The following is a 26,733-nucleotide window of genomic DNA, read 5'->3' on the forward strand; positions in this document are numbered from 1 at the left end:
AAGCCATTTTGAAATTTTGCTCTTAAATAACCTTTTTTTTACAGGCATTTTTCATTCCGATAGTGTCGTTTTAAAAGTTTACACTAAAAATACAATGCAAAGTCACATAACTATGTTTCTAATTTTGGCATGTTGTTGTATCACCAATGAATGTATCAAATTTTAAAATAGGCTTGAATATAGATTAAAATGCAAATTTCTATGAATTTGCATATAATAACAGCAAACAAAGAGCATTTTCTTTTTAGGCATTATATTAAACAAGTTACATACTTTAACTCCTTTAATCCTTAGAACCCATGAAGAATATATAATTTCACCCCAAATAAACAGTAAGAAACTGAAGCGCAGAGAAATTAAGTAACTTGCCCCAAATCATACAACTAGAAAGTAGGAAAGAGGAAATCCGAATAAGCATTCTGGTTCCACAGTCTACACTCCAAATTTATAAAGTATGCTGAGAAAAGAGCAAAGAAAACAAAAATGCCCAAACATGGAATTCACTACATGCCAAGCATTGTTAACTTTCACAAACTTGAAATAAGAAGTTCAACAATTTTAATACTGCTACATTAATGAACTTTTCACTACTTGATAAACATTGATAAAAAATACTATAGAAAGCTAAATCTAAAAATAAAATTTGATGGGGATTTAACAAAATCACAGCACTCTATACAAATTCACATTTAGGTATATAGATTACACCTACATTCCATTAACAAACATCCTTAAGTTCTTCTTAATTAAAAATAATTGCAACAAATATTAAATTCCTATTTTCTTTTTCTTTTTTTTTTTTTTTAATTTTTCTGAAGCTGGAAACAGGGAGAGACAGTCAGACAGACTCCCGCATGCGCCCAACCGGGATCCACCCGGCATGCCCACCAGGGGGCGACGCTCTGCCCACCAGGGGGCGATGCTCTGCCCCTCTGGGGCATCTCTCTGTTGCGACCAGAGCCACTCTAGCACCTGGGGCAGAGGCCAAGGAGCCATCCCCAGCGCCCGGGCCATCTTTGCTCCAATGGAGCCTTGTTGTGGGAGGGGGAGAGAGAGACAGAAAGGAAGGAGAGGGGGAGGGGTGGAGAAGCAGATGGGTGCCTCTCCTGTGTGCCCTGGCCGGGAATCGAACCTGGGACCTCCGCACGCCAGGCTGACGCTCTACCGCTGAGCTAACCGGCCAGGGCCTAAATTCCTATTTTCTATTCATATTTTCCTTTTGACTTCTAGAAAATTTCTAGGTGATATTTATAGTCAATGGATTTTTTGTCATTTTATTATTAACAATTAATTCTTTTATAAATAGACAAATTGAGCACATTTAGCCAATAGTACTCCTCTTTAAGAATCTTAAGTTAATTATTATTATTGATAGTAGTATTTTTGCTACACCAAATGCAACTATAGGAAATAGACTTCAGACTGCTACCATTGGCACTTGGTTGTGCCAAAGCACACCCTTGGCCAAGGAAAGAAATGTCTTCATCTCTGATTATCCATTTCTTTTCTCAGAAGACAGAAAGGACTTTAACCTTTTAGTCAGTAAAGTGAGTCTAATTCATATCTTCCCAGATAAATTCTGGTACCAATTAGTATAGTCTATAATTCCCATTTTATGTGAATGGTGTAAAATTTCTCTTAGATGACCAGGTCAGAATTGATAACTAAACTCATTAAAAAAATGTGAGCTATTGGCCCTGGCCGGTTGGCTCAGCGGTAGAGCGTCGGCCTGAGCGTCGGCCTGGCGTGTGGGGGACCCGGGTTCAATTCCCGGCCAGGGCACACAGGAGAAGCGCCCATTTGCTTCTCCACCCCCACCCCCTCCTTCCTCTCTGTCTCTCTCTTCCCCTCCCGCAGCCAAGGCTCCATTGGAGCAAAGATGGCCCAGGCGCTGGGGATGGCTCCTTGGCCTCTGCCCCAGGCGCTAGAGTGGCTCTGGTCGCGGCAGAGTGATGCCCCGGAGGGGCAGAGCATCGCCCCCTGGTGGGCAGAGCATGGCCCCTGGTGGGCGAGCCGGGTGGATCCCGGTCGGGCGCATGCGGGAGTCTGTCTGACTGTCTCTCCCCGTTTCCAGCTTCAGAAAAATACAAAAAAAAGAAAAAATGTGAGCTATTGTGGAGAATCATAAAAACTCTACTTTACGTATTATTTAATTTGCTAATCTTGTGACATTAGACAAAGACATTTTCCCTAACTGTGGCTCTATGAACTAGAACTGGAGTTCAGGATTGTTTTTATTGAATAAAAAAGATAACCATAACTAGCCAGGTAAAACACATGTTTTTAATATTTCCTTTTATTTTTAAGTGAGAGTGGGGGAGAGACAGAGACAGACTCCTGCATGCACCCTGACCAGGATTCACCTGGCAACCCCAATGCTCTGCCCATCTGGGGCCATGCTCACAACTGAGCTGAGGCAAAGGCTCCAGGGAGCGTTCTCAGCAGCTGGGGCCAATGCGCTCGAACCAATCAAGCCATGGCTGCAGGAGGGAAAGAGAGAAGGGAGGAGGGACAGGGAAGTGGGGGGACGGAGAGAGAAAGAGAAAAGGAAGGGGGAAGGGGGAGAAACAGATGGCCATCTCTCCTGTATGCCATGATCAGGAATCGATCCCAAAACTTTCACACGCAGGGATCGAAGCTCTATCACTGAGCCAACTGGGGCCATATTTAATTTTTCAAAAGGAACTTTAAAGTCACTAGCAATGCAATCTAAGTACAGAATTCATATAATCTTATTATTTATTTTCTAGCCATCTACTGTTATTCCTTTTCCAATCATCTACTGTTATTTTATCCACTTAACATTAGACAATACATTTCAGGCGACTGACCTCCCTGAAGTTTCTCCAAAGTACAGAATAAACTGTATTTTGCGCACTCACAACTGTAAACCCGTTTTGCCCCTGATGCTCAAAGAAGTGATGTTTCTCAAAGTTGTTACTGATTCGTTTCCCTTTTTCTTTGGAGAGGGTAGCACTACGCTGTAGCAAGCCCTGAGGAGTCCTAACACAAAAAAGCCCTACAGATTGGGAAACATATCATAATAAATTGTTACTTTACAATAACAGAAAGTTTAAAAGTAAACTTTAAAGAACTAAGACTGCTCATTTATATAATCAGGAGATAATCTGTGTGGAAAGAACACAAACTCCAGAGCAAGTAGTTCTCAATCCCGGCAGTGTACCGAAAATTCCAGCTCTCCCGCAGACTTCCTAAGCCCAACCCGCTTGCGCAGAGGCCGGCAGCACCTTGTTATTGCTGTTCAGGTGCCACGAGCACATCAGAGGCAGGAAGAGTTCAGACCTCCAGTTTCAAGTCAGTGCACATGCCAGCTCTACCACTTGCTTGCTGCGACCTCAGGAGGATCATCACACCTTTCAACTTTCTTCCTTACGACATGAAGACACCTATTTAGTCTAGCATGAAGAACTGTGGTAAGAATTAAAACTACATAGAATGTACTCACCAAATGGTGGCCATTATCATTGTTTTAACACAATGTACTCATTATTTTAACAAAAACTAACATTACCATACAATGGATATTTCATAATGTAAGAAAATATCAACTCTGAATAGAACAAAACAGTCTGTCATCGATGCAAATACTCACATCCTTTCACACCTCCGATTATTGCCTCTTGCATACATGATTCTTCCTGATATGTCTTTACTGAGAATTAACAGTTTTATTAGAAAATGATCAAACACTGTAACAAAAATCGGCTTGGTTAATTTATTCCCATTTATTGTGGCTATGTTCACAATTAAATGAGAATACAAAATATCTGAAATTAAAATTAAAAAAAAGATTACATAGTCAACAATTCTGAAAAGGTATTTATTAAATGGAGAAATATGTATTTATTATTCTAATATCTGTTCTTTTATATAAGCATGAATCAATTACAAGGCAAAGCCAAAATTGTAAGGGTACACTGAATATTTATCGCTGTCAACACACCTCACCTTCTAATGCTGAACTCCAATACATTCTTTTAAAAATGGTGCAACCTTCCTATCTTAGATACCTTTACTCTGAATTCTCTACTGCTTACCTACAAGCGCTATGACATCTACCTCATCCTACTAGGCAACTTGGTCTCTGGAGTAATTAACTGATCTGAACCATGACACATGCCGATACTTCCTCCGTGGCCCCACTCGGGGTTTCTGTCCAGAACAATCACCGCCGTAACCCCTGAAGAGGAGCTGTAGAATGCAAGGCTAACACAGGCTGCGAGCGAACTCTTTGATGCGGGGCTTTGAATTTAAACACAACCCTCTAAAGTAAGTAATACAAAATAAAAAATATTTAAGGGAAAAATATAACATATTGAAACTAGAAATTAATAATCAGGGAAAAAATCAGGAAGAGGTCCATGAAGGACAGATAAACAGAAACGAAGTGCAGAGCCAGTGAACCCTTTTATAACACTGCACCATCAAATGCAAACTCAAAATAAGCACTCGGCCTACTGCTTAAATGGTTTTCTCTCTCTTGGGGGGTGCGGGCGGGGGCTGGAAAGGGAGGAAGCAAGGAGAAATTAGGAGGGCTTGAACTATATCATCACAGCAGTTAAGATTTACGGAACATGCGCCTGACCAGGCAGTGGTGCGGTGGACAGAGCATCCACCTGCGATGCTGAGGACCCAGGTCTGAAACCCCAAGGTCACTGGCTTGAGCACAAGCTACTCTGGCTTGAGCACTGGCTCACCATCTTAAGCGCAGGGTCACCAGCTTATGTGTGGAGTCACAGACATGACCCCATGGTCACTGGTTTGAGCCCAAAGGTTGTTGGCTTGAAGCCCAAGGTCGCTGGTTTGAGCCCAAGGTCACTGGCTTGAGCAAGGCTGTCACTGGCTCGCTGGATCCCCCAGTCAAGGCACATATGAGAAAGCAATCAACTATGGTGCAGCAACTATGACTTGGTGTTTCTCATCTCTCTCCCTTCCTGTCTGTATGTCCCTATCTGTCCCTCCCTCCCTCCCTCTCTCTCTAATAAATAAATAAAGATTTATGGAACATGTAACATGAGTCAAGAACTATGTATGTATTACCTCACACGAGTACTTCTATTATACGTCCTGTTGTTTACAGATGAGGAAACTCCTGTACAGCAAGGTTAAATAAGTTGCCTAAGGCCATACAGCTACTTGGTAAGGAGGCTGAGGTCTGAACCTAGGCAGTTTAAGTCCAGAACACATTTCACCAACCCTCACAGCACACACATACACACACAAGAGCTCATTTCAACATGTAGATGTCACTTCCTAACTTAAAGATATTTTAAAAGTGGAAAATAAACAGAGAAAGTATGTATAATCAGTGTTTTGTACTGGGGTACACAATAAAGTCAAACTGGTTTAATAGCATAAAACTAGACCAAATATAACTTTTAGTATTAAGTAAACATCATAAAATGAATTAGGCATAAACAATATGCCAATCAAAAAATTTTTCTAGACTCTGTTTTCATATTAGTTGTGGTAATAAATACCTACTAATGTTAATAATGAAGCGCCATGGCCCTGCAGAATAAGCAAACAGCTAGAGTCCTTAACGCTAATTCTAGTTGAAATTTTAAGACAGCCTCCTTACAAAGTCTTCATGTATAAAATGATCATCCAATAAACATTTTAGAGACGACAGCTATGTGAAAGAAACAGTTCATAGCAAAGTTAAATAAGACACTAAATGAGTAAACAACTATCCTCAAAAAGCTCATAAATCAAATACTATATTATTAGAATAAAGGGCCTAAAGCACATGATCATCTCAATGGAGAAAATGTCTGACAAAATCCAACATTATTTCATGATAAAATACCCAACAAGAAAGGCATCTGTGAACACTCCATCAACCTGATCATGGGCATCTATGAACACTCCACAGGTAACATCACCCTTAATGCTGGAAGACTGAATGCTTTCCTGCTTAGCTCAGGAAAAAGAATGTCGGCTCTATTTCTATTCAACATTACACAGTGTGTTCTAGCCAGGGAACACAGGCAAGAAAAATGCAAAGTGTCCAGATTGTAAAGAAAGAAGTAAAACGACCTCTATTCATAGATGACATGATCTTATATATGGAAAACTCTAAGAAACCCACTTAAAAACCTATTAGAACAAATAAATGAATTCAGCAAGGTCTGAACAACACACCATCAGTACACAAAAATCATACACTGGCAACAAAGAATCTGAAAAGTGAAATAAGGAAAACAATCAAATTTACAATAACATCACAAAAAAATAAAATACTTGGGAATTAATTTACCTAAAGAAATGCTAGAATTGTATACTGAAAACTACAAGACATTGCTGAAAGATCTAAGTGAATGGAAAGACATCCCATATTCACTAGTCAGCAGACTTAACACTAGGAAGATGACAGTATGTACCAAACTGATCTACAACATGAAGGACAACCTCTATCAGAACCCCAGCTGTTTCCAGAAATTGATAAACTGCCTCTATTAGGAGACTGGACTGCACTGTCTCCAGGGGCCATGATATATCTTATAATTCCGTGAATTTACATTTCTAGCCTGTTCATTTTGTCTTCCAATCATTTATTAGGTTGGCATTACAATCACAGCAATAAGTTCCTCTTCTTGCTTATTCTCCTTTCTGGGATTTCTGGATTCCCACTGTATTGTCAGCAAGGTAGAAAAAAACAAAACAGAAACAAAAAAACAATAAAAAAAAGTAGGCAATATTAACTCCAGCCAGTGATACGTTCTGAAAGGTATAGCTCCTAGGCAAGTTTTTTTTTCTTCTTTTCCAAGTGAGAGGAGGGGAGATAGACAGACTCCCACATGTGCCCCGGCAGGGATCCACCCAGTCACCCTGTCTGGGGCCAATGCTCTGCCCATCTGGGGTTTGATGCCTGAGGTGGTGGAGGTTCCACAGAGCCACCCTCAGCACCCAGGGCTGATGCACTTGAACCAATCGAGCCACAGCTGTGGGAGAAGGGGGGGGAGGGGGAGAGGTGGGAAAGCAAATGGTCACTTCTCTTGTGTGCCCTCACCGGGATTCAAACCTGGGACTTCCACACACCGGACCAATGCTCTACCACTGAGCCAAATCAGCCAGGATGGCAAGTTTTCACCACAGGCACTAACACTGTATATTAAACACATATTTTGGCAACCTTTGCTTTTACAAAGGAAAAATAATACAGGACTGATAGATGCCTAGTAAATTACTAAATTTTTAAACATTATATGTTTTCTCAGAGAATTTGTTCATTAATTCCTACCAACAAGGAAAAAGGTAAAGTATTGATATTATTCCAGCCTCTACAGAAGTGACATACTCTTCAATTTTCCAACCTAGAAATGGAAGACTGGAGTACATAAAAAATGGAAAACACTTGAAGAACTTTGATATTCTGTTCAGTTCCTGAAAATACATTTATATCCTGCAAAGTTTAAAGATGAGAACATGGATATCTAAGTGACTAATAAATTATCCTACAGTAGTATATATTTAATTATGTAATACTCCATGAAAGTAACTTCCTTTGAACAGATGCTCTGTTAATAAATCAAGAAAGATCATTAAGGATAAACTGTCCCTTCCTACTGCAGTTAAAAAAAAAAAAGTAAACTCAAGAGCATAATTTTAAGTAGTGGATTTTTTTTTTTAATTTTTCTTATTGATTTTAGTGAGAGAGAAAGGGAGGGAGACAGGAACACATCTGTTCCTGTATGTGCCCTGACTGGGACCGAACGAGCAACCCCTGCTCTTTATTTAGGAGGACGCTCTAACCAACTGAGCTATCCAGCCAGGGCTCAGGAATGGAATTTTAATCCATCAGAAACCAAGAAAACTTTCCTTCCTCTTTCTTTTAGGACATTCTTATACTTTCAGCAAACAGAGTAATTGACATTTCTTTAAGTATTCTAGTAAGCCTTCAAGGTGTTGCTACTCTAAACTGGCTTACAATTCTGTAAATAAAAAGTCAGTGGGTAACTTTTATGTTTTAATGGCATAAGTCTTGAAGAGATTTAACCATAATGTGACTCTTTTCCAAAATCAAAGTTAAACTCTAAATACTACCATCATGTGGTCAAAGAATACTGATGTGTCAAGAGGCAAACTTACCCATTCCTCTTGCTTCTGTAAATAATGCTGCAAGGACCACAGGGGTGCATAACTTTTCAAAGAGTGGAGTGATCACATTGTAAAGTATAAAAATGTGAGTCACTATCTTGTACCCCTGCAACAAATACAACTAACATAATACTGTACACCAACAATATTGACATTAAAAAAAAGTAACGGAAATAAAAAAGAATACTGATGAAAGCACTCTTAAAATGAAAAGAGGGAAGGCTTTAGCATAAACCAATTCATTTACCCTATGAAAGATAACTAAGACAATGTATGTGTGCTAGTTTTCTCACCTGTGAAATGCCTCACCTGCCTCCTTTACCTGGTCAGTGTGAGGACACCTACAAGTTTAAAACTAGACTGTTCAACCGCTTAATTAAGACTACAACAAGGCATTTTTTTATTGCTGGTTCTCATGTCCAGGGCTGGATACACTATTAGGGGAAATACATAACTCAAGCCCGGAACTCCTGATCCTTCCCACCTTCATATGTACCTTGTATGTCACAGCTCCGCAGAGCTGTCTCCAAAGGTAATGGCAGAGCAAAGAGTCAGCTTATTTCCTCCCGCTTATACCACAAACCTCAAGATGTCATCATTACTTTAAAATGGCATCCTCTCTGCACAAATTGTATTGAACATGCTGATTATCTACCATCTGCCATGCTAAGAATACTGCTACCCTGCCTGTTGAATTTTAACCAGTGTTTCTCAATTCTGGTTCTACCTTATAAGTATCCATAAAGATTTAAAATAAAAAAATTATAGATCTCAAGCCCCCTGCCGGACTCACAGTCAGAATCTCTAGAGAAGAAATCCAAGCATATGTGTGGGCATTGTGTGCATATTTTGCTTTTTTCAGTGCCACTAATTATTCTAATGTGCAGCCACGGTTGAGAAAAAACTCGAAAACCTTGTGGGCATAAAAAGAATTAAGCATTATCTTCCATAAAATTTATAAATATATAAATGATTCATTACATAATTTCCCAGACTTTCCTTCTTCAAACAGAATACAGTAATCACAAATTTCATTAACATCTCAGCATAAGTCTTATTTTCCTAACTTTTCATAATTTGCTACTGCTATCTGAACTACCTTCTAATCATCTTGATAGGAATATGCTCAAAACAGGACCTCAATAAGTCATTACCAAAATTTAATATAGCAAGGAATATTTCATTTTGTATTTTATGACCTATAAATGTATTTGCAATACAAAGCCTTTGTCAAATAATTATTTACACTTTTATAGTTGAGTACCCCTATTCTATACATTCACCTACTTGACAATCATCAATTTTTAAATCTCTTTTTGAAGATCTTTATGAAGATTTTTTTAACTATAAAAATTAATATAGACTTCCAGTTTCTGGTAAGCATATAAGAAAGTTGGAAATTGTCACTGTATCCTAACAGGTAAAAAGCTAAACAAACTAAAAATCAGTAACTCTTCTTAGATCCACAGGTGAGGTCACAGAGCAAATCACTCCCCCAAAAACTGCAAAGACAGGCCAATACAGAGAATAACAGCTTAACAAAATAAACCAACCCGCAGACTCATCCACAGGAGTCAGTGCCTGAGAAGGAAATCTAAACTATAAATTGATGAATTGCTGGAGGCTTAAAGTAGAGAAATTTGAGTTAGAAACTCCAGAGGGACCCACATTTTACTGAGTTTCACCAGCATGAGTTCTACCAGGTTCTCAAGTGAGTATCTGAGAAAAATCCCTTCCTGCTTCCAGTAGGGGGGCGAGGGGGGCTATCTGCAAATACACTGGACATTCTGTTCTTAACAATGTCTACCCCTCAAAAGAAACTAACCACAGCATAACCTGCTGGGGGTTTATCAGCGCCTGAAGTGGTAAAAAGGAAATACTCAACTCCATCCTAACTCACCTGGGGGTTGCGAGGAGGGACAGAGGAGGATTGCAAAGCACTGGTGAAGTCCAAGGCTCACTGAAAGAATGCAATCTAACAACAGGACTACAGAATGCTCCCCCCTACCCATACCTTACCACCAAAACTGAATCTAGACACAGAACTTACACCCTTATAAAAAATTAACTCAAAACTAGATAACAGAACTAAATGTCAAACATAAAACTATAAAGCTCCTAGAGAATAACATAGGAGAAAAGCTAGATGACCCTGTGTATGGTGAAGACCTTTTAGCTACAACACCAAGGGCACCATCCATGAAAAAACTGATAAGCTGGACTTCATTAAAATTAAAAACTTCTGTTCTGCAAAACACAATGTCAAGAGAATAAGACACAAGCCATAGACTTTGAAAAAATATTTACAAAAGGACTATTATTCAAAATACACAAAGAACACTTAAAACTCAACAATTAAAAAACTAATTCAATTAAAAAGGAGGCAACAGACCTTAACAGACACCTCAACAAAGATACAGAAATGGCAAGTAAGCAAATGCAAAGACGTTTCTACACCAAGTGTCACTGAGAAAATGTAAATTAAAACAACAAGGAGATACCACTACAAACCCATTAGAATGGCCACATTCCAGAACTGACAACACCAAATGCTGATGACAATGTCGAGCAGCAGGAACTCTTTCTTGTTCATTGCTCATGGGAATGCAAAACAGCATGGCTACTTTAGAAGACAGTTTCCGTTTTTCACAAAACTAAACATACTCTTACTATACAATCTTGTAATCACACTCCTTGGTATTTACCTGAAAACTTATATCCACAGACATACCAACACACAGATGTTTACAGTCACATTTTTCATGACTGTCAGAACTTGGAAACAATCCAGAGATCCTTCCCTTCAGTAGGTGAATGGACAAATAAACTGCAGTATATCCAGACAATAGAATATTATTCAGCACTGAAAAGGAATGAGCTATTAGCCGTGAAAAAACTCAAAGGAAACTTATAGGAATATTTTGTACTATGTGAAAGAAGCCAATTTGAAAAGGCTACATACTATATGATTCCAACGATATGACATGGTAAAAAAGACAAAAATATGAAGACCATAAACAATCAGTGCTTACTATGGATTAGGGAAAGAGAGGAATGAACAAGTGGAACATAGAGGTTTTTTAAGTTAATGAATCCATTATGTATAGTATAATGGTGGAAACATGTTAGTATACATTTGTCAAGTCCCTAGAATGTACAACACCGGGAGTGACCCTTAACACAAAGTAGGAGCTCTGAACAGTTAGGATGTGCCGATGTAGTTTCATCAGTTGTAACAAACACACTGTTCTGGTGGGGAATGTTGCTGACAGGGGAGGCTGTGTCAAGTGGGGACAGCCTCCATCTGCTGAAAGCACAGCTTCCAGGACTGCAGCTTCTGCTCAGTTGTGCTGTCAACCCAAAATCGCTCTCAAAACTAAAGTCCGTTAAAAAATTAACATAAAAAAATGAAGCTAGCTGTGGACATAATTTTTACTGCTGACTCACAATTCTAACATTCTACTCATCTGCTATTTAAGCAAAACTGTAACGTGCACTATTTCTGCAGTAAAAATTTAACAAAATGCTAAAATTAAACATGAAAAATGCAGAGGCCAACATTTAAAACTTCCTTAATTCAAAACGATTATTAACATGTTACAATAAACGTCCAATGGTACTGAAATTATGATCAGCTGCTTTCTTTTCATATGAAATAAACATCAAAACAAAAAATTGCAGCATCTAGACTAATACATTATAGTATGAACTGGGTTGAAATAGGCCTCTAGTTACCTCTTCTACTGCTATTTTGAATATATTTTTTTATTATTTATAAACAAATTAAAAGTGGTTAAAAATATTCATTCATATTATTTACTGTTTTTAGGTTAGTAATGGGACTAAAAGGTATCAAAATGAACTCTATTGCAAGCAATTCTTTTAAATGGCTTTTAATATACAAATATATTTTTAAACAAATCACTTGGTCAGTTTACTATGAAATACAGTCATAAAGAACAGTGGTCTGGGTTAAAGATCCAAGAAGGAACATACATTCTCACATGTCAAGTAAAAAACCATCTTTTATCCCAGCATCCATTCTCAAGATGCTTAATGGCTAAGTGCTTTTTTCAAGTAAGATAAAGTGAATTTTAAAAGAAAAATACAACACATTATGAAAAATATAGTACAAAGACTGAATAGTTGGAAAAGTCTATCTCAACACTTTTTCTCTTTTTTCAACAGACAGAAAGGGAAATACACAAAAGGAAAGAGACTTAGCAGGAAGTCCTGCAATAGCGATGCCACTAGATTTATGATCACCTTTGGCAGAGTATTGCTGTGAAAAAACAGGGGGACTGCTATGACAAGGAAAGATTATGTACTTCCAAGAAAGGGTAAGATTTATCACTCCTCAACCAATAACCTCTCTGGGAAAAGTGTCAAAGTTTTAGATAGTATGTATTTGCTGAAAAGAAAACACGAGCAAAAACTAGTATAAAAAAGTCCCTAATTTAAAAAACAAATCCTTGGTATTTAACACTACCATAAAATTCCTAAGACTATTTGTTTTGCAAATAACATGTTTTGAAGCAAACCTTAATTTTCATGAGAAGATGATTGCAAAGCCCAAAATATTAGCTATTATTAGATTAAAAAATTTTATATTTTAAACTATTGCAGATTAATGCTTATTTTTAAATCATAGCACCAATAAATAGAGATATTCTCAGCATGCCATCTTTTAATTATTTGTCTAATATAACTTCCAAAAGGACTAACACCAGTTGGAGAAATTAGCCTTACTGACTAAATAAAATTTTACCTAAACTGCTACTGGAATGATGCAAAAAGTAAGCTACTATAAAAAGATTTTTAAAGTAGGTACAATTTTAATTTCCAATTAAAGTACCATGTGCATTCTTTCCAAAGGGGAAATAAAGTACATCTGACTCTAAAGAAGGTAATCATGCATCTAAATTTGTTTCAAGGAGCTTGATAAGTTTTTTTTTTTTTTTTTTTTTTTTTAATTTACTCATTTTTTAGAGAGGAGAGTGTGAGAGAGAGAGAGAGAGAAGAGGGAGGAGCAGGAAGCATCAACTCCCATATGTGCCTTGACCAGACAAGTGCAGGGTTTCGAACCGGTGACCTCAGCATTCCAGGTCGACGCTTTATCCGCTGCACCACCACAGGTCGCTTGATAAGTTTTTTAAAACTACATTTCATTTTCAGATTTTCTTCCACAAATAAAAATAAATTCTTTTTATCAACATTTGCAGACATCTAAGAAATTACAGTATTTGGTAAAATGCTTACTTTTAAAGATTGAATTATCAATATATCTCTATGTAGTATTAATGAAAATATTAGAAAAATATACAAATAGAAATATTTTTTTCTATTATTTACTTATTGTGTTGACATGGTTTCAATCGTCCCACTCAATATAACACCCTCTACACACCACCTCGTGCTCCCATGCCCCATGCAGTCTCTTCCTACCCTCTTCCCCCATAGCCCCCCCTCCCCGACCTCCACAGTCAAAATACAGGGGGACCTTGGGTTACAACAGTCTCAACATATGACATTTCAAGTTTACAACACTAACTCCCATAAAAACTTGTTTTTTTATTAAGAGGTGGGGAGGCAGAGAGACAGAGAGACAGACTCCCACATGCTCCCTGACCGGTATCCATCAGGCAAGCTCTTCACAGGACGATGCTCTGCCCATCTGGGGCCACTGTTCCACTGCGCAGCAAGTGAGCTATTTCAATGCCTCAGGAGTGGCCATGGAACCATCCTCAGCACCCAGGGCCAAATTGTTAGAACCATTTAAGCCATGGCTGTGGGAGGGAAGGAGAGAGGGAGAGTGGGATAGAGAGAGAGAAGAAGAGAGGTAGAGAGGTAGAGAAGGAGAAAGGGAGAGAAGGAGAGAGGGAGAGAAGGAGAGAGAGAAAGGGGAGGGGGAGAAGCGTAGAAGAAAGTGGTCACTTGTCCTATGTGCCCTGACCGGGAACTGAACCCAGGACTTTCCCACACCAGGCTGATGCTCTACCGCTGAGCCAACTGGCCAGGGCCCATAACAACTTTTTAAAAAAATTGAGGCGTGAGTGTTTCAGCTTATGCTGTTAGCTTCGTACTTATGGACAACGTGGATGAACTAGTTTGGTTGCACATGGTGAAGAATACGCAGTAACAAGTACAGTACAGAGTATTTCTGTCCTTTGCCTTTTTCTGTGGCTTAGTAATGTTTTTATGTTCTAGACTATGATTTTTACAAATATAGGATATAGGATAAGTGACAGGCTGGGGTGAATTTTGACTCACACCAAAACTGGGGTTACATCACTGTCAAAGACACAGAACTGTGTCATAACACAAGGACCCCTGTATATTTTTAATTAAAATTAGAAAATAAAAGTCTCAGCAAGCTAAATACTTCCTTAGAAGAAGTGATCACTGAACTGTCCCCAAAGAATACCTAACTATGCAACTTTATAATCACACTAATTAGAATTCATAAGAAAAATAATGCCTCTTCACAGAATAAATAAAACACTTAATGATAATTTTACTTGGTATACAGTGGTACTATGTATCATTAAAAATTACTTATTCTTTCTTAAAATATTTTTCTATTTATATTTATAACTAAAAGTCCAATTTAAACTGATGTGTAAGTGTAATCTATGAAACTATATAAAAACATCAGTAATCATTTCTTTCCCAACATTCCTCTCCACACACAACTTAGAAGCAAGGCAGCCTAATAAACTAAAGCAGGGTTTAGCAAACTGGACGTTCCTTGTTTTGATTTTATAATTATATGCTGTACGGCTTCTATACTCTGGATAAGGCAGAGGATACTGCTTGATTCTGATCTGCATTGCTTTGGACCCCACTGCATTTTCTCATATGCTATGTTTCGAACAGTTCATCTTAAAAGACGATACCACTCAGTATTATAGTTATAACTTCTAAAAGATCTAATTTTAGATATTTAATATTTATTTGATAGTATTTATAAAGAATGGTAATAGATAGTAAATACTGAATTAAGAAATACATGGCTACCAGGGTAGAAGTAGGGATGGAATTAAAACAAAAATGCATCACAAAGACAAAGGCACTGGGATTTAAGGAATTATTTCAATGAGGAAAAGTGTATCCTAGACTTAAAAAAATTGCTAAAGACATGGCCCATTGTGGGACACTGAGTAGTGAGGAGTCAACTGTGTCAACAATTCTTTCCCTTACCTCCCCACAGTCGACCTTCCATTCACAGCGCAAAAAGAAAAGATAAAAGCTACATAGTAAATAGACTGTTATCCAAAATTTCTTTAAAATGAAACACATGAAAATGAGATTAAAACAAAAGTAGATGACTTCTAAATATTAAATTCTTCAAAAATGTTGAAAATTATAATACTGACATATAAAGAAAACTTACTTTATTGTTGCAAACACAGGGGGCCAGTTCACTGTCCCTCAGACCATTGGAGGGCTGCCAAATACAGTGGTCCTCTCACTGACCACCAATGAAAGAGGTGACCCTTCCAGAAGTGCAGTGGGGGCTGGATAAATGGCCTCAGGGGGCCGCATTGCAGCCCGCGGGCCGTAGTTTGGGGACGCCTGGAAGCTAACTATAAACAAGCCTGAACATCTTCATAGGAAGAAGTCTGAGTAATTAAATAGGAAGATAGTATTTCTTCTCCTTAGAATGATTTGCTTCACGTGTGACTAAGGGGAAAAGATACCACATTTCCCCATGTATAAGATGCATATTTTTTGGAAAAATTTGAGGTCTAAAAACTGGGTGTATCTTAGACAGTGGTTGTAGATTTTTTTACTTGCATTTCCGGCTTTTTCACACAGATGAGGAGTTGTATAAATTTTTTTTTAAATTTTTTTTTTTTTTTGTATTTTTCTGAAGCCGGAAATGGGGAGAGACGACAGTCAGACAGACTCCCGCATGCGCCCGACCAGGATCCACCGGCATGCCCACCAGGGGGCGATGCTCTGCCCACCAGGGGGCGATGCTCTGCCCCTCCGGGGCGTCGCTCTGTTGCGACCAGAGCCACTCTAGCGTCTGGGGCAGAGGCCGAGGAGCCATCCCCAGCGCCTGGGCCATCTTTGCTCCAGTGGAGCCTCGGCTGCGGGAGAGGAAGAGAGAGACAGAGAGGAAGGAGAGGGGGAGGGGTGGAGAAGCAGATGGGCGCTTCTCCTGTGTGCCCTGGCCGGGAATCAAACCCGGGACTTCTGCACGCCAGGCCGACGCTCTACCACTGAGCCAACCAGCCAGGGCCAGAGGAGTTGTATGAATTTTATGATGAATAAAATGAGTTCAATAACTTTATGTAATATTTTATTTTTCAAATTTTGAGCCCCAAAATTAAGGTGTGTCTTATACATGGGAGCGTCTTATACATGGGGAAATACGGTATATCAAGTACCTTTTAAGGAATAGGTTTTTTTGTTTGTTTGTTTGTTTTGTATTTTTCTGAAGTGAGAAGCAAGGAAGCAGAGAGACAGACTCATGCATGCACCCCACCAAGATCCACCTGGCCTGCCCACTGGGGCGATGCTCTGCCCATCTAGGCCATTGCTCTGTTGCAACCAGAGCCATTCTAGCACCTAAGGCAGAGGTCATGGAGCCATCCTCAGCACCCGGGCCAACTTAGCTCCAATGGAGCCTTGGCTGTGGGAGGGGAAGAGAGAGAGACAGAGAGACAGGAGATGGGGAGGGTGGAGAAGCAGATGGGCGCTTCTCCTGTGTGCCCTGGCCAGGAATCGAACCCAGGACTTCCACACACCAGGCTGATGCTCTACCACTGAGCCAACTGGCCAGGGCCTAAGGAATAGGCTTTTATGTTTTCAGTTTTATAAACCCTTTGTTTATTTCATAAAAATCAAGTCAACAATCGCTTTGTTTTACTTCCCAAAAAGTTTTGTAGTACTAGATTATGTTTACAACCTATTTTAATAAAAAGTATTCAAATATATAAGGTAGTACATAATAAAACAGTCTCTTCTCTAGGTCATTCTGTTATATTCCTAAACAGATGGACATCTGTTTAGGTCAAACCAAAAACATGTCATTAATCTATAATCTCAAAATACATCAGAGTATACCTTCTGATAATAATAACATGCCAAATCAGAAAAGAAAATTCTCATTTAAGCCTTATAAAACAAATCAATACAGACACTCAAAGTTACTCATTTTCTTCTTCTAAATAATGTGTCACTTCTAATGCTTGAAATTAAGCTTTCATTGTCTTTATTTGCCTTTATCTTTTTTTTTAGTGATACTTAACCCTTATAGTCCAATTACATGTACACTGTCAGTTATTACTACTCCAAGTTACTAAACAATTACCAAATTTAGCACTCAAATTACATACCAGCAATTCAAGGCAGATAGTCTTTACTTAAAATCTTATATAAAAATTAGTAAAATCATGTGATTAAGAACCCAGTATTATTTTTAAGTAGCTGCATTTTAATCTGACATCCTAACCATTAACACTCAAGAAAGTAAACTTTATTAATAGTATTTTTAAATGCCCCAAATCTCCTGCCATTATGTAACCATATCTGATAAGCAGGAGTACACCCTTATCCGTGGCTTCACTTTCCACGGTTTCATGTACCCACAGTCAACTGTGAACTAAAAATATTACATGGAAAATTCTAGGAACAAACAATTCATTTTAAATAGTGCACTGTTGCCTGACCTGTGGTGGTGTAGTGGATAAAGCATTGACCTGGAACGCTAAGGTCACCAATTCAAAACCCCAGGTTTGCCCGGTCAAGGCGCATATGGGAGTTAATACTTTCTGCTCCTCCCTGCCCTCTAGAACTGAATAAATAACATTTATACATACATAGATACATACATACTGCACTGTTCAAAGGAGCGTGATAAAATCTTGCACCTAACGTTAGGTCACAATGCCTACATCATTCACGTTATCTCATCACATAGGCACTGTACCTTCTCACATAATCATAAAATGAGGGTGAGTATAGTACAATCAGGTATTCTGAGAGACCACATTCACATAACTTTTATTATAGTATAGTGTTTTAATTGCAGTATTTTATTATTAGTTATTGTTAATCTCTTACACTACCTAATTAATAAATTCAACTTTATCATAGGTACATATGGGTAACAAAAACCACAGTAGATAGAGTCTGGTCTTATCTACAGATTCAGATATCCACTGGGGGTCTTGGAACATATCCCCCATGGATACGTGGGGACTAACGAAAAAGAAAATGCAACCCACCATCTTAGTATTCAATGGGAGCTGCTGTTAGAACAAAAAAACATGTCTCACACACTTTTTCCTGCTCCCTTTTGTAACCAAAGGTTTACACTTGTGCATCTACTGCCTTAGATTATGAATGCAGTCAATGGATACAAAGTAAAGGAACCCCGAGTGGGAAGGAGTCCACTACTTCATCCTCTTTAACAGGTATTCAGAACCACCAATCAAAAGACCACTTAGACAGAGATGGTCCACAGCACTCCCGAATTCCTTTTAAAAAGAAAGAAATTCTACATTCTAGAGTTGTTAGAATTCCTGAAAATCTCTCATCCCGATTTCCTCATTTTATAGGAAAGGAAACAAAAGCCCAGAGATTTTGGTTGGCTTATCCAAAATTAAAATGAAGACTCAACACAAATCATCTAATGTCCAAGTAATTCTTCCAAAATCCCTTCACCTTTTCCTTCAGGATGGCAATGTCAGGTTATATAATTTTAAAAGCAAATTATACTGAAAAACAATGATAATACCAAGCAGAAATAAACACTCAATCTTACTTAAAGCAGAAAGGCATATCAAGCAGACTTGATTGCCTAATAATTAAGATATCCCTTTTCGATTCCATTCAGATTCTATTATATACTGTTTCCCTCCACAAGAAACTCATTGCAAAGTAACTGCTTCCATGCAGACATCATTTCTGGTGGTTTCTACAGTACATGTGCCTATCCCTCCTGCTGCAGTAATGCAGGCTGAGACCCACAACCTAGAGTTGACACAGTACTCCTTCTTCCTTTGGTACAAAGTCCTCTTCAATGACAAGCTAAAAGTTGAGAATAAAAGTATTGCAAAGTCCTTGTTGACCTCTACAGCTAAAATTCCAAATGACTAGAATTCTTTTCTGAACAACAAAAATGCAAGAGAAAAAGACCAGATAAAAATTTGGCTAAGCTAATTGTTTTATTTTTAACAACAAAAATCGTATTTCCAAATATTTTTCCAATATTTTAATTGTCTTCTAAAATAAAATTAATAAGAATTCAAATACCATAATGCTATAAGTGCAAAACCATTAAGCATTCCATTTATTTATCATCTACTACAAACTTTCACATACATGACTTTATTACATCTAAATAGAAATTTTACAAACTTGTGATTGAGAATAACACAACCATTTTAAGACATACTTTAAGAAAAAAGACCTTTTACTCAAAGATGACATCAATTACAAAAATAAATGAAGTTAAGGCCTTCCTACACAGTGCCTCTCAGAAATTATTTGCTGAAATAAATGAAGGACCTGAAAATTAAGAGAAAATCTCAGTAACAATATCATATATTGAATATTCACCAAAACTGTCCTTACATGGTCTTAAAAGCTACCCACACCCATTATTGCATTTAATCCTGATGCTAATAACTTCATGAGCTAGGTAGGGTTATTACTCCTTTTTAACTGGCGAAGAACTTGGCCTAAGCACAATGGTTCTTCACCGGGAGCTCCTGGAAATCTGTGGGCAAGTTTGGGTTGCCACAATGACATTCAGTAGGTGGGAGTAAGGGACATTACATAGCCTGCAATGTGCTGGACAAACCCACAAAATAATCCAGCCCCAAATGCTACCACTATTGAGACACCAACTGAGGGTGAATGGACACAGCCAAATAGCTAATAGTGGCTTTAAACTAGGTTCAATTCACTAACAAAACCAAGGAAAACTCCAAGGCCCACCTAAAAGGAATCAAACATGAAAGCTTATGAAATTTTCATGGTAGAATAAGTAGTCTAGACTGCCTTCTCAAAATGGCAATATGACAAAAGGATGACATAATTGCAAACATTACTCTGCCACCCTCTTTACCAAGTTTTCCATTTCTGCTTTGTAATTCCCTTAGTATATTTGTAAAACTTTATCATCTTTAGTTACTCCAAGATGTTGAGTCATGAAGTCCCTCTACAGTTCCCATTCTACTAACCCTGTTTTGTATCCCTTTTACTATCTACATAGGTGATTAGTTACATCTGAAGTTTCTCTTAGTCTGTTCTTTTCCTCCATGACACCACCACCCCATTAATCATCCTAAAAACCACACTGTCTTCCTGTCAGCCTCTCCTTATGTAACTACAATGATTCCTCCTGTATAACACTCAAGATAATGCAGAAGAACATTCAAGGTTCTCCACCAGCTGCCTCCTTGCCCCCCCCCCCCAACTCAATTAGGGTCACTATTCCGAGAAGTCTCGAGTCCTCCTCTAAATTACCACGATAACTCCCTTTTTTTCTACTTTTGCCCACACTGTTTGCCCAGAATAATCTTCCTACCCCCTCTTCTCTGCTATTCAGGATCCTATCTACTACTGGGTAGAAATGTCATCAGATGCAATGAATTTACCTATCATCTAACTTTGTGCAATGTCAATAGACCCTTAAATGATTCTTTAATTTCAATTATATATATATATATATATATACTCAAAAAGAGAATTAAAATAAGTCATATCATTACTATATTAATTATTAGATAAAATATGCTTTCCTTCTTCCTATCAGTAAGGACATTCCAACCTCATATTCTCTCCAGAAGCCAAGAAAGATAAACATAAAGTATGTTTATAAATGACATCATCAGTCATTAGCTATACACTAATATATATATATTTAGTTATAGTCCTTTAGATAGGACTGAGAAATTTTTGAAAGTAAAAATCACATTTTCATTTCTTTTGAATACTCACATAGACCAGTATAATATAGTTACTTGGAATCACAGAATTGTGTCTTAAAGAAATTATCTAATACAGCATCTTCATTTTAAAAGTGGGAAAAAAAAGCAAAGAAAAAGAAAAACCTAATTCAAGAACACACAATTCTTTAATGACAAGCCAAGAACCAGAATTCAGGCCACAATTTGTAATCTAATGTTAACACTTAATAAATGCTTGTTAAATGAATTCCAAGGCAAAATACTAGAACCACTTTTGTTCTGCAGTTAGAACTTTTTCCTCCTTTTTACTTATCCATAGGGGAATAGAGAATTAAGATTATTTTATCAAAAAAAAAAAAAGGTTATTTTATCCAAATAGTTTAAACTTAAAAAAATTTTAAATGACAGTTGACGTATTATATTAGTTTCAAGCGTACAATATTGTGATGAGATATTTACATGACTCACTAAGTGATCACCCCAGTAAGTCTAGCTCCCCATCTGACACCATACATAGTTATTATAATATTGACTATATTCCCTGTTGTTCCAATAGTTTTATTCCCTATATTATTCTTAAAACTAAATTGTACCTATTTCTACATGGCAAAAAGAGAATTAAAATAAGTCATAATCATTACTATATTAATTATTATATAAAATATGCTTTCCTTCTTCCTATCAGTAAGTACATTCCAACCTCATATTCTCTCCAGAAGCCAAGAAAGATAAACATAAAGTATGTTTATAATTGACATCATCAGACATTAGCTATACACTAATGCAGCAGATATGTTAAACTTATTTTGTCTCATTATTATTTAGATATTATTTAAGGATTCAGATCTTCATTAATTCTTGTCTACAAATAAGAGTTATCAGATGTAGCTTTCTTCATGTGCTTTTTTAACTTCAAAGTAGATTAATATAGCTTAGTCCCCCAACATCTAGGAAGACCTTCTATTTGTCAAATCAGATATGCATTTCAAATTCCAGTAGCCCGATTTTACTTCTGAATACATCTCTTACCTTCTGCTCCACAATTAAAGGGAAGAAAAGACTTTACTTAGAAGTACTTCTGCTCTAAAGATACCTTTTAAGACATATATAGTACAGGCTACATGTTTCTAATATGAAAAGAAAATAAAGGTATGACTAAAAAAAAACAATTTCAATAGAGAAAAATATAAAAGAGCAGGGGCAACATAATTGATTTGTAGTAAGTCTGCATATTATATCAAATGTGGAGCTGTGAAATTAGAAACTAAAATTTTAGTTGTCTATTTTTGAAAATAAAGAACAGAGAAAATAAATTATCTTAAATCACATATGTCGAAATTAGATAAAAATAAAAAGGTCAGTCACTTTCAGTAAGTCAAAGCCGTATTAAATAAAGCTCATAAGCTGATCTGCTACTTTGACAGAAGGAATGACTAGATGGTGTTACTGGCAGACAAACCAATTTACCTCTCTGGAACGTTCATAGAAATCTCAAAAAAAGGGAAACAGAAATAGATTCAGGAAATAGTTTTCCAGACTTCATTCAAAATACAGTAAGACAAGCCCTAAAAAAAAATTTAGAGTTTAACGGTAAACTATAACTACAGATTTACTTAAACTTATAGAGTATTTAACTATTTAAAAAAAGATGTATAAGCAAAAGTCATATACAAGTAATGCTTTTGGCCACTTGATCCTTGCTTCATTTGGCAATTAGCATTAAGCCTAACATTTTTACTCTTCCCTGTGTCAATCTGCTAAGCTAATTACTCAAATGCATTAGGGGTAAAAGTCTTGTCTAAGAAAAACACTTGGTTTTAGAAAATCAGCCTTGCTGATGGTACTCACTTTTAATTATACTAAATTACAAAAGGGGCAGATTGGCTGTCAAAAGAAAAAAAAAGTTATTTACCATGAGAAAATGAGACTGCTTGGGAAAATAGTAAAACTTCAGCCCCTTTAAAAGAAAAGCAAATTAATCTTAAAATAACTGATTTAATTCAACTTCTTTTGTTTAGTCTAGTGATGATATTCTTTTGCTGGGAACAACAAAAAACTCTGCTTTCAGTTCCAAAGAGTCCACCAAGCTCCAACAACACACTACTCTTGTCACTACAAGAGTTTGAACACCTGGCACCCACACTGACAAAAATTAACTTTATTTCCATTTTCACAAGTCTGCACATAGGAACCCTAACTAGAAGGTACCAGTCATTGGGTTTAGGAATAAAACTCGCTGAACTGAAGCCTAAAATACTTTAGTCTAAACTACCTAGATATTTGGGCAAGAGTCCTTTAGACAAACAATTTAGAAGTTGACAGACTCAGATCTTGATTGGTCAGATTTCACCACTTTAATAGGTCTGAGTACATTACTGATACTGTTAATGAATGGCAGACTTCACTTAGTACCAGAGTTCAATGACCCATCGGAAAAAAATTTTATGATCATTCTGAAGATTGCACACTAATATCAAATGAAACTTAAGGTTATCCTGATACCATATGCAATACTTCACTAAAATGAAGATTATAAAACTTATAAGGAAAAAAAGCAAGGTATGTGTTTAACTCAAATACAGGTTTCCCTTCCCTTTATCAGGAGCCAGATATGAGGGGGTAAATCACCCTCCAGTTATTTGTTTTTGACAATAGTGATGTTTAGTGATATTTTTTCTATACTACGAACATATTACTTCAGTAATATGTAGGAAGCAAGATAACCGAACACAGCATTAAAAAAAATCTTATATTTAAGTTTAACAATAAGGGTGTTTAGGTTAAGCTGGTTTATTGTCATAGAAAAAAAACAACAGAATTTTACTTTAAGTTAAACAGTTTAAAAGTGAAAATAAGAGGTATCCTGCATTGCTCAGACTTAAAGAAATTATCTTACACACAGAGTAGGTATTTAGAAGTATGCTATGACCAAACTTCTATAGGCCATACATATCCAGGAAAAAGAATTCTGTACACTAATATTTCAAAATACTAACCTAAGTATTTGCAAATACATAACAAATACAGACTACAAAAGGAAAACATCTAAGAGTACACTTATCTATTTGCATTATGCTAAGAAAATGCTTACAGAAATAGCAACCTTTCCCAAAGAGTTATATAAAATTAAGACATTTGTCTTCTAATGATTTTTCTAAATGGACAAGCTAGAAAAAAGCCAAACTGAAATTCAGCCTCTAATATATTAGATAACAGGTCATAAATTCAATACCCACAAAATACAATACTTTTAAAAAAACAATTAAAACATACTCTGTGCTACTACTGTCTTTAACCAGGTCCTTAATAGTGTTCCATTCAACTGACTACCAGTATAAGCAGATACATGTCCCCTTAGAAACTTCTAGCTCCTTGGATAGTAAAAGTTTAGAATTCTATATAGATAGATAAATGTTTAGCTACTATAAACTGAGAGATGAGAAAAATAATAGCAACATACAACCCGAACATATATATAATCTAGAGAAAAGCCAACACCACGTGATTTCACATAATATTGACCAGATCATCCCCTTGGAATTAAATACAACAAATCAGCAACACAGCACAACTGGGGAGAATACAGTAAAAGTTTAAAAAGTAAAATTAAATGAAAGGATACAGCCTTAAAGCACCAGTCTGAGTTCCTACTGCCAGGATCTTCTGGACAGGATCAAAGGCCAGGGCTGAGGGTTGGTAGGGAAATCCATGGCGAACAGTCTAGGGATGGGCAAGTGACATCACACCAACCAAGGCAGCAAGCAAAATTTAAAAACAGAAGAGTCAATAACGGCATTAGAATCTAGAACCAGTTATAATTGATGCAAAACACAAATGCAGGTACTTACAGCTTTAAAAAAACAAACTATGAAATCGACATTAAAAAAACTTACTCACATAGAACCTGAAACAAACAAAATCTATTCCAGTACTACACTTTAATTTCTGCTTTTCCATAATACAGGCATTCTATACCAAAAAAAAAAAAAGAAAGAAAGAAAATGATTCCTATTAATAGTGTCTGAGACCAAACTACTAAAGTTCACAGTGGTCAAAAATTCTGTAAATTCGTTTAAAAATGCAATGCATGTTTTATTTCAAGTGTGATCACTTCATTAGTTTATTTGGATGCTAATGCAAGAACTTCTAAGGAAAAGCTGTCATATAAGCTAGTCAAGGATTCAGTAAAGCAATTCTCTAACATCTATCGCTACATTTTGCAACTGTAACGAATGAGAATACGTTCTCATTCTCACGTATTTTTGCATTTCGCTACTAAATTCTTGATCATTTTAGGGCATCAGCACACACAAAAAAAGTACCTAACCACTTTTAGAAGCACGGTATTTACGAGGAAGACAGGTATTAATACCAAGGCAAGTTTGTACTTCTCACTGAGCAGCTGAATTAATTCGCTGCATCATTCTTTCTGAATTACAGACCGCTGTGGCAACTGTGCCATTAATCGGCAAAAATCACTGTTCTAACTTTTTAACAAACCTAAGAGGACCCTGTGATTTCATATTTTAACCCCTCCTACCACCTTCTGGTAAAAGTGATGAGCAAATATCTCGTGGAACAGGTTTGGCTCTTTGATAAACAACATTCATTAGACACTGTATCCAAGGGAAACTTCGGAGTTGGTGAATTACATTAAAATGCTTGAATATAAAAGCTGTAAGATTATTCATTAAAATTACGAATTAAAGATCAGAGTACAATGGAAGCAACCCTGAATAATCGCCGCATGTGCAAAGGGGGGTGGTGGAAATCAACGAAAAGGTGTAAGATGATGTCAATCTCAAAATAACCCAGCAAGCAGAGGTCTGTAGAGGAGCGAGCCCTTTATTCGCGGTCTGATTAGGACCGGCACCCCATTCCCTGGGACTCCCCGTGAAGCGCGACCTGCCCCCCATAAGAGGACCCCCCGTTTCGCGGGCTGCACGCTCCGTTCACCTTGCAGAGCTGAAAGTGCTCGGACTGGAGCGTTTCCTGGATCTCGGGCTCCCGGTTCCCAGGCGGGTGCTGCTGCGGCTGCTGCTGCTGCGAGGCCGAGGACGAGCCGGCGGTCAGGCCGTCCAGCACCTTCCTGATGTTGAATTTCCTCATGGTCCCGGCGGGGCGCCGCCGCGGCCCGGGAGGGGCGGCCAGGGGTGTCCCGGAGAGGGCGGACCGAGCCCCGGCCGAGGGCAGCTCCGGCGGAGGCCAGGGAGGAGCGAGGCTGAGCGGGAGTGTGAGGGGAAGGAGGCAGCCGGGCAGAAGCAGAAGATAATCCAAACAGGAAATGCTGCGACGCCGCGCGAGCAGCGGCCACCAGCAGCCCGGGCGGCGACCCCTCTTCCTCCGGGGCCGCCGCCTCGCCCCGCGGCCCGGCGGCACAGCAGTGGCGGCGGCGCCCCGAGCCCGAGCCCGCGCCGCCCAGCCTCACCTGGCCGCGGGCGGACCCTGCGCCGCGCCGCCGCCCCGGCTCGCCCTCGCCCCCGCCGCCGCCGCCGCCGCCGCGTCCATGGCCCGCGGGCGGCCCCGCCGCTCCTCGCCCGCCCCGGCCCCGCAGTCCCTCGGCGCTTCCTCCCGCTCCGGCCGCTGCTGCTCCTCCGGGGGGTCGCGGGCACTCGGTGCGCGGCCGCCGATCAGCGCTGCCGCCGGCTCGGCATCGCACGCCCGGCGCCCGGGCTGGGTCCCC

General features: G+C 38.3%; 1 protein-coding gene across 7 annotated transcripts in view; it reads right to left on the minus strand.

Annotated features, from left to right (window-relative positions):
* Nucleotides 1–26,304, minus strand: part of STXBP5 (syntaxin binding protein 5) — a 141,368-nt gene extending 115,064 nt beyond the window's left edge. For all 7 annotated transcript variants that reach the window (XM_066373060.1, XM_066373058.1, XM_066373055.1 and 4 more), the window contains exons 1-2: nucleotides 26,007–26,304; nucleotides 24,673–24,770 (exon numbers count right to left, since the gene is read on the minus strand). In XM_066373060.1, the coding sequence (XP_066229157.1) occupies nucleotides 24,673–24,770; nucleotides 26,007–26,159 (251 nt within the window). In that variant the 5' untranslated portion in view covers nucleotides 26,160–26,304. The remainder of the gene's footprint in view (nucleotides 1–24,672; nucleotides 24,771–26,006) is intronic.
* Nucleotides 26,305–26,733: the final 429 nt, after the last annotated feature.

The sequence above is a fragment of the Saccopteryx leptura genome, chromosome 3, assembly GCF_036850995.1.
Source record: "Saccopteryx leptura isolate mSacLep1 chromosome 3, mSacLep1_pri_phased_curated, whole genome shotgun sequence".
In the NCBI taxonomy this organism is placed as follows: Eukaryota; Metazoa; Chordata; class Mammalia; order Chiroptera; family Emballonuridae; genus Saccopteryx; species Saccopteryx leptura.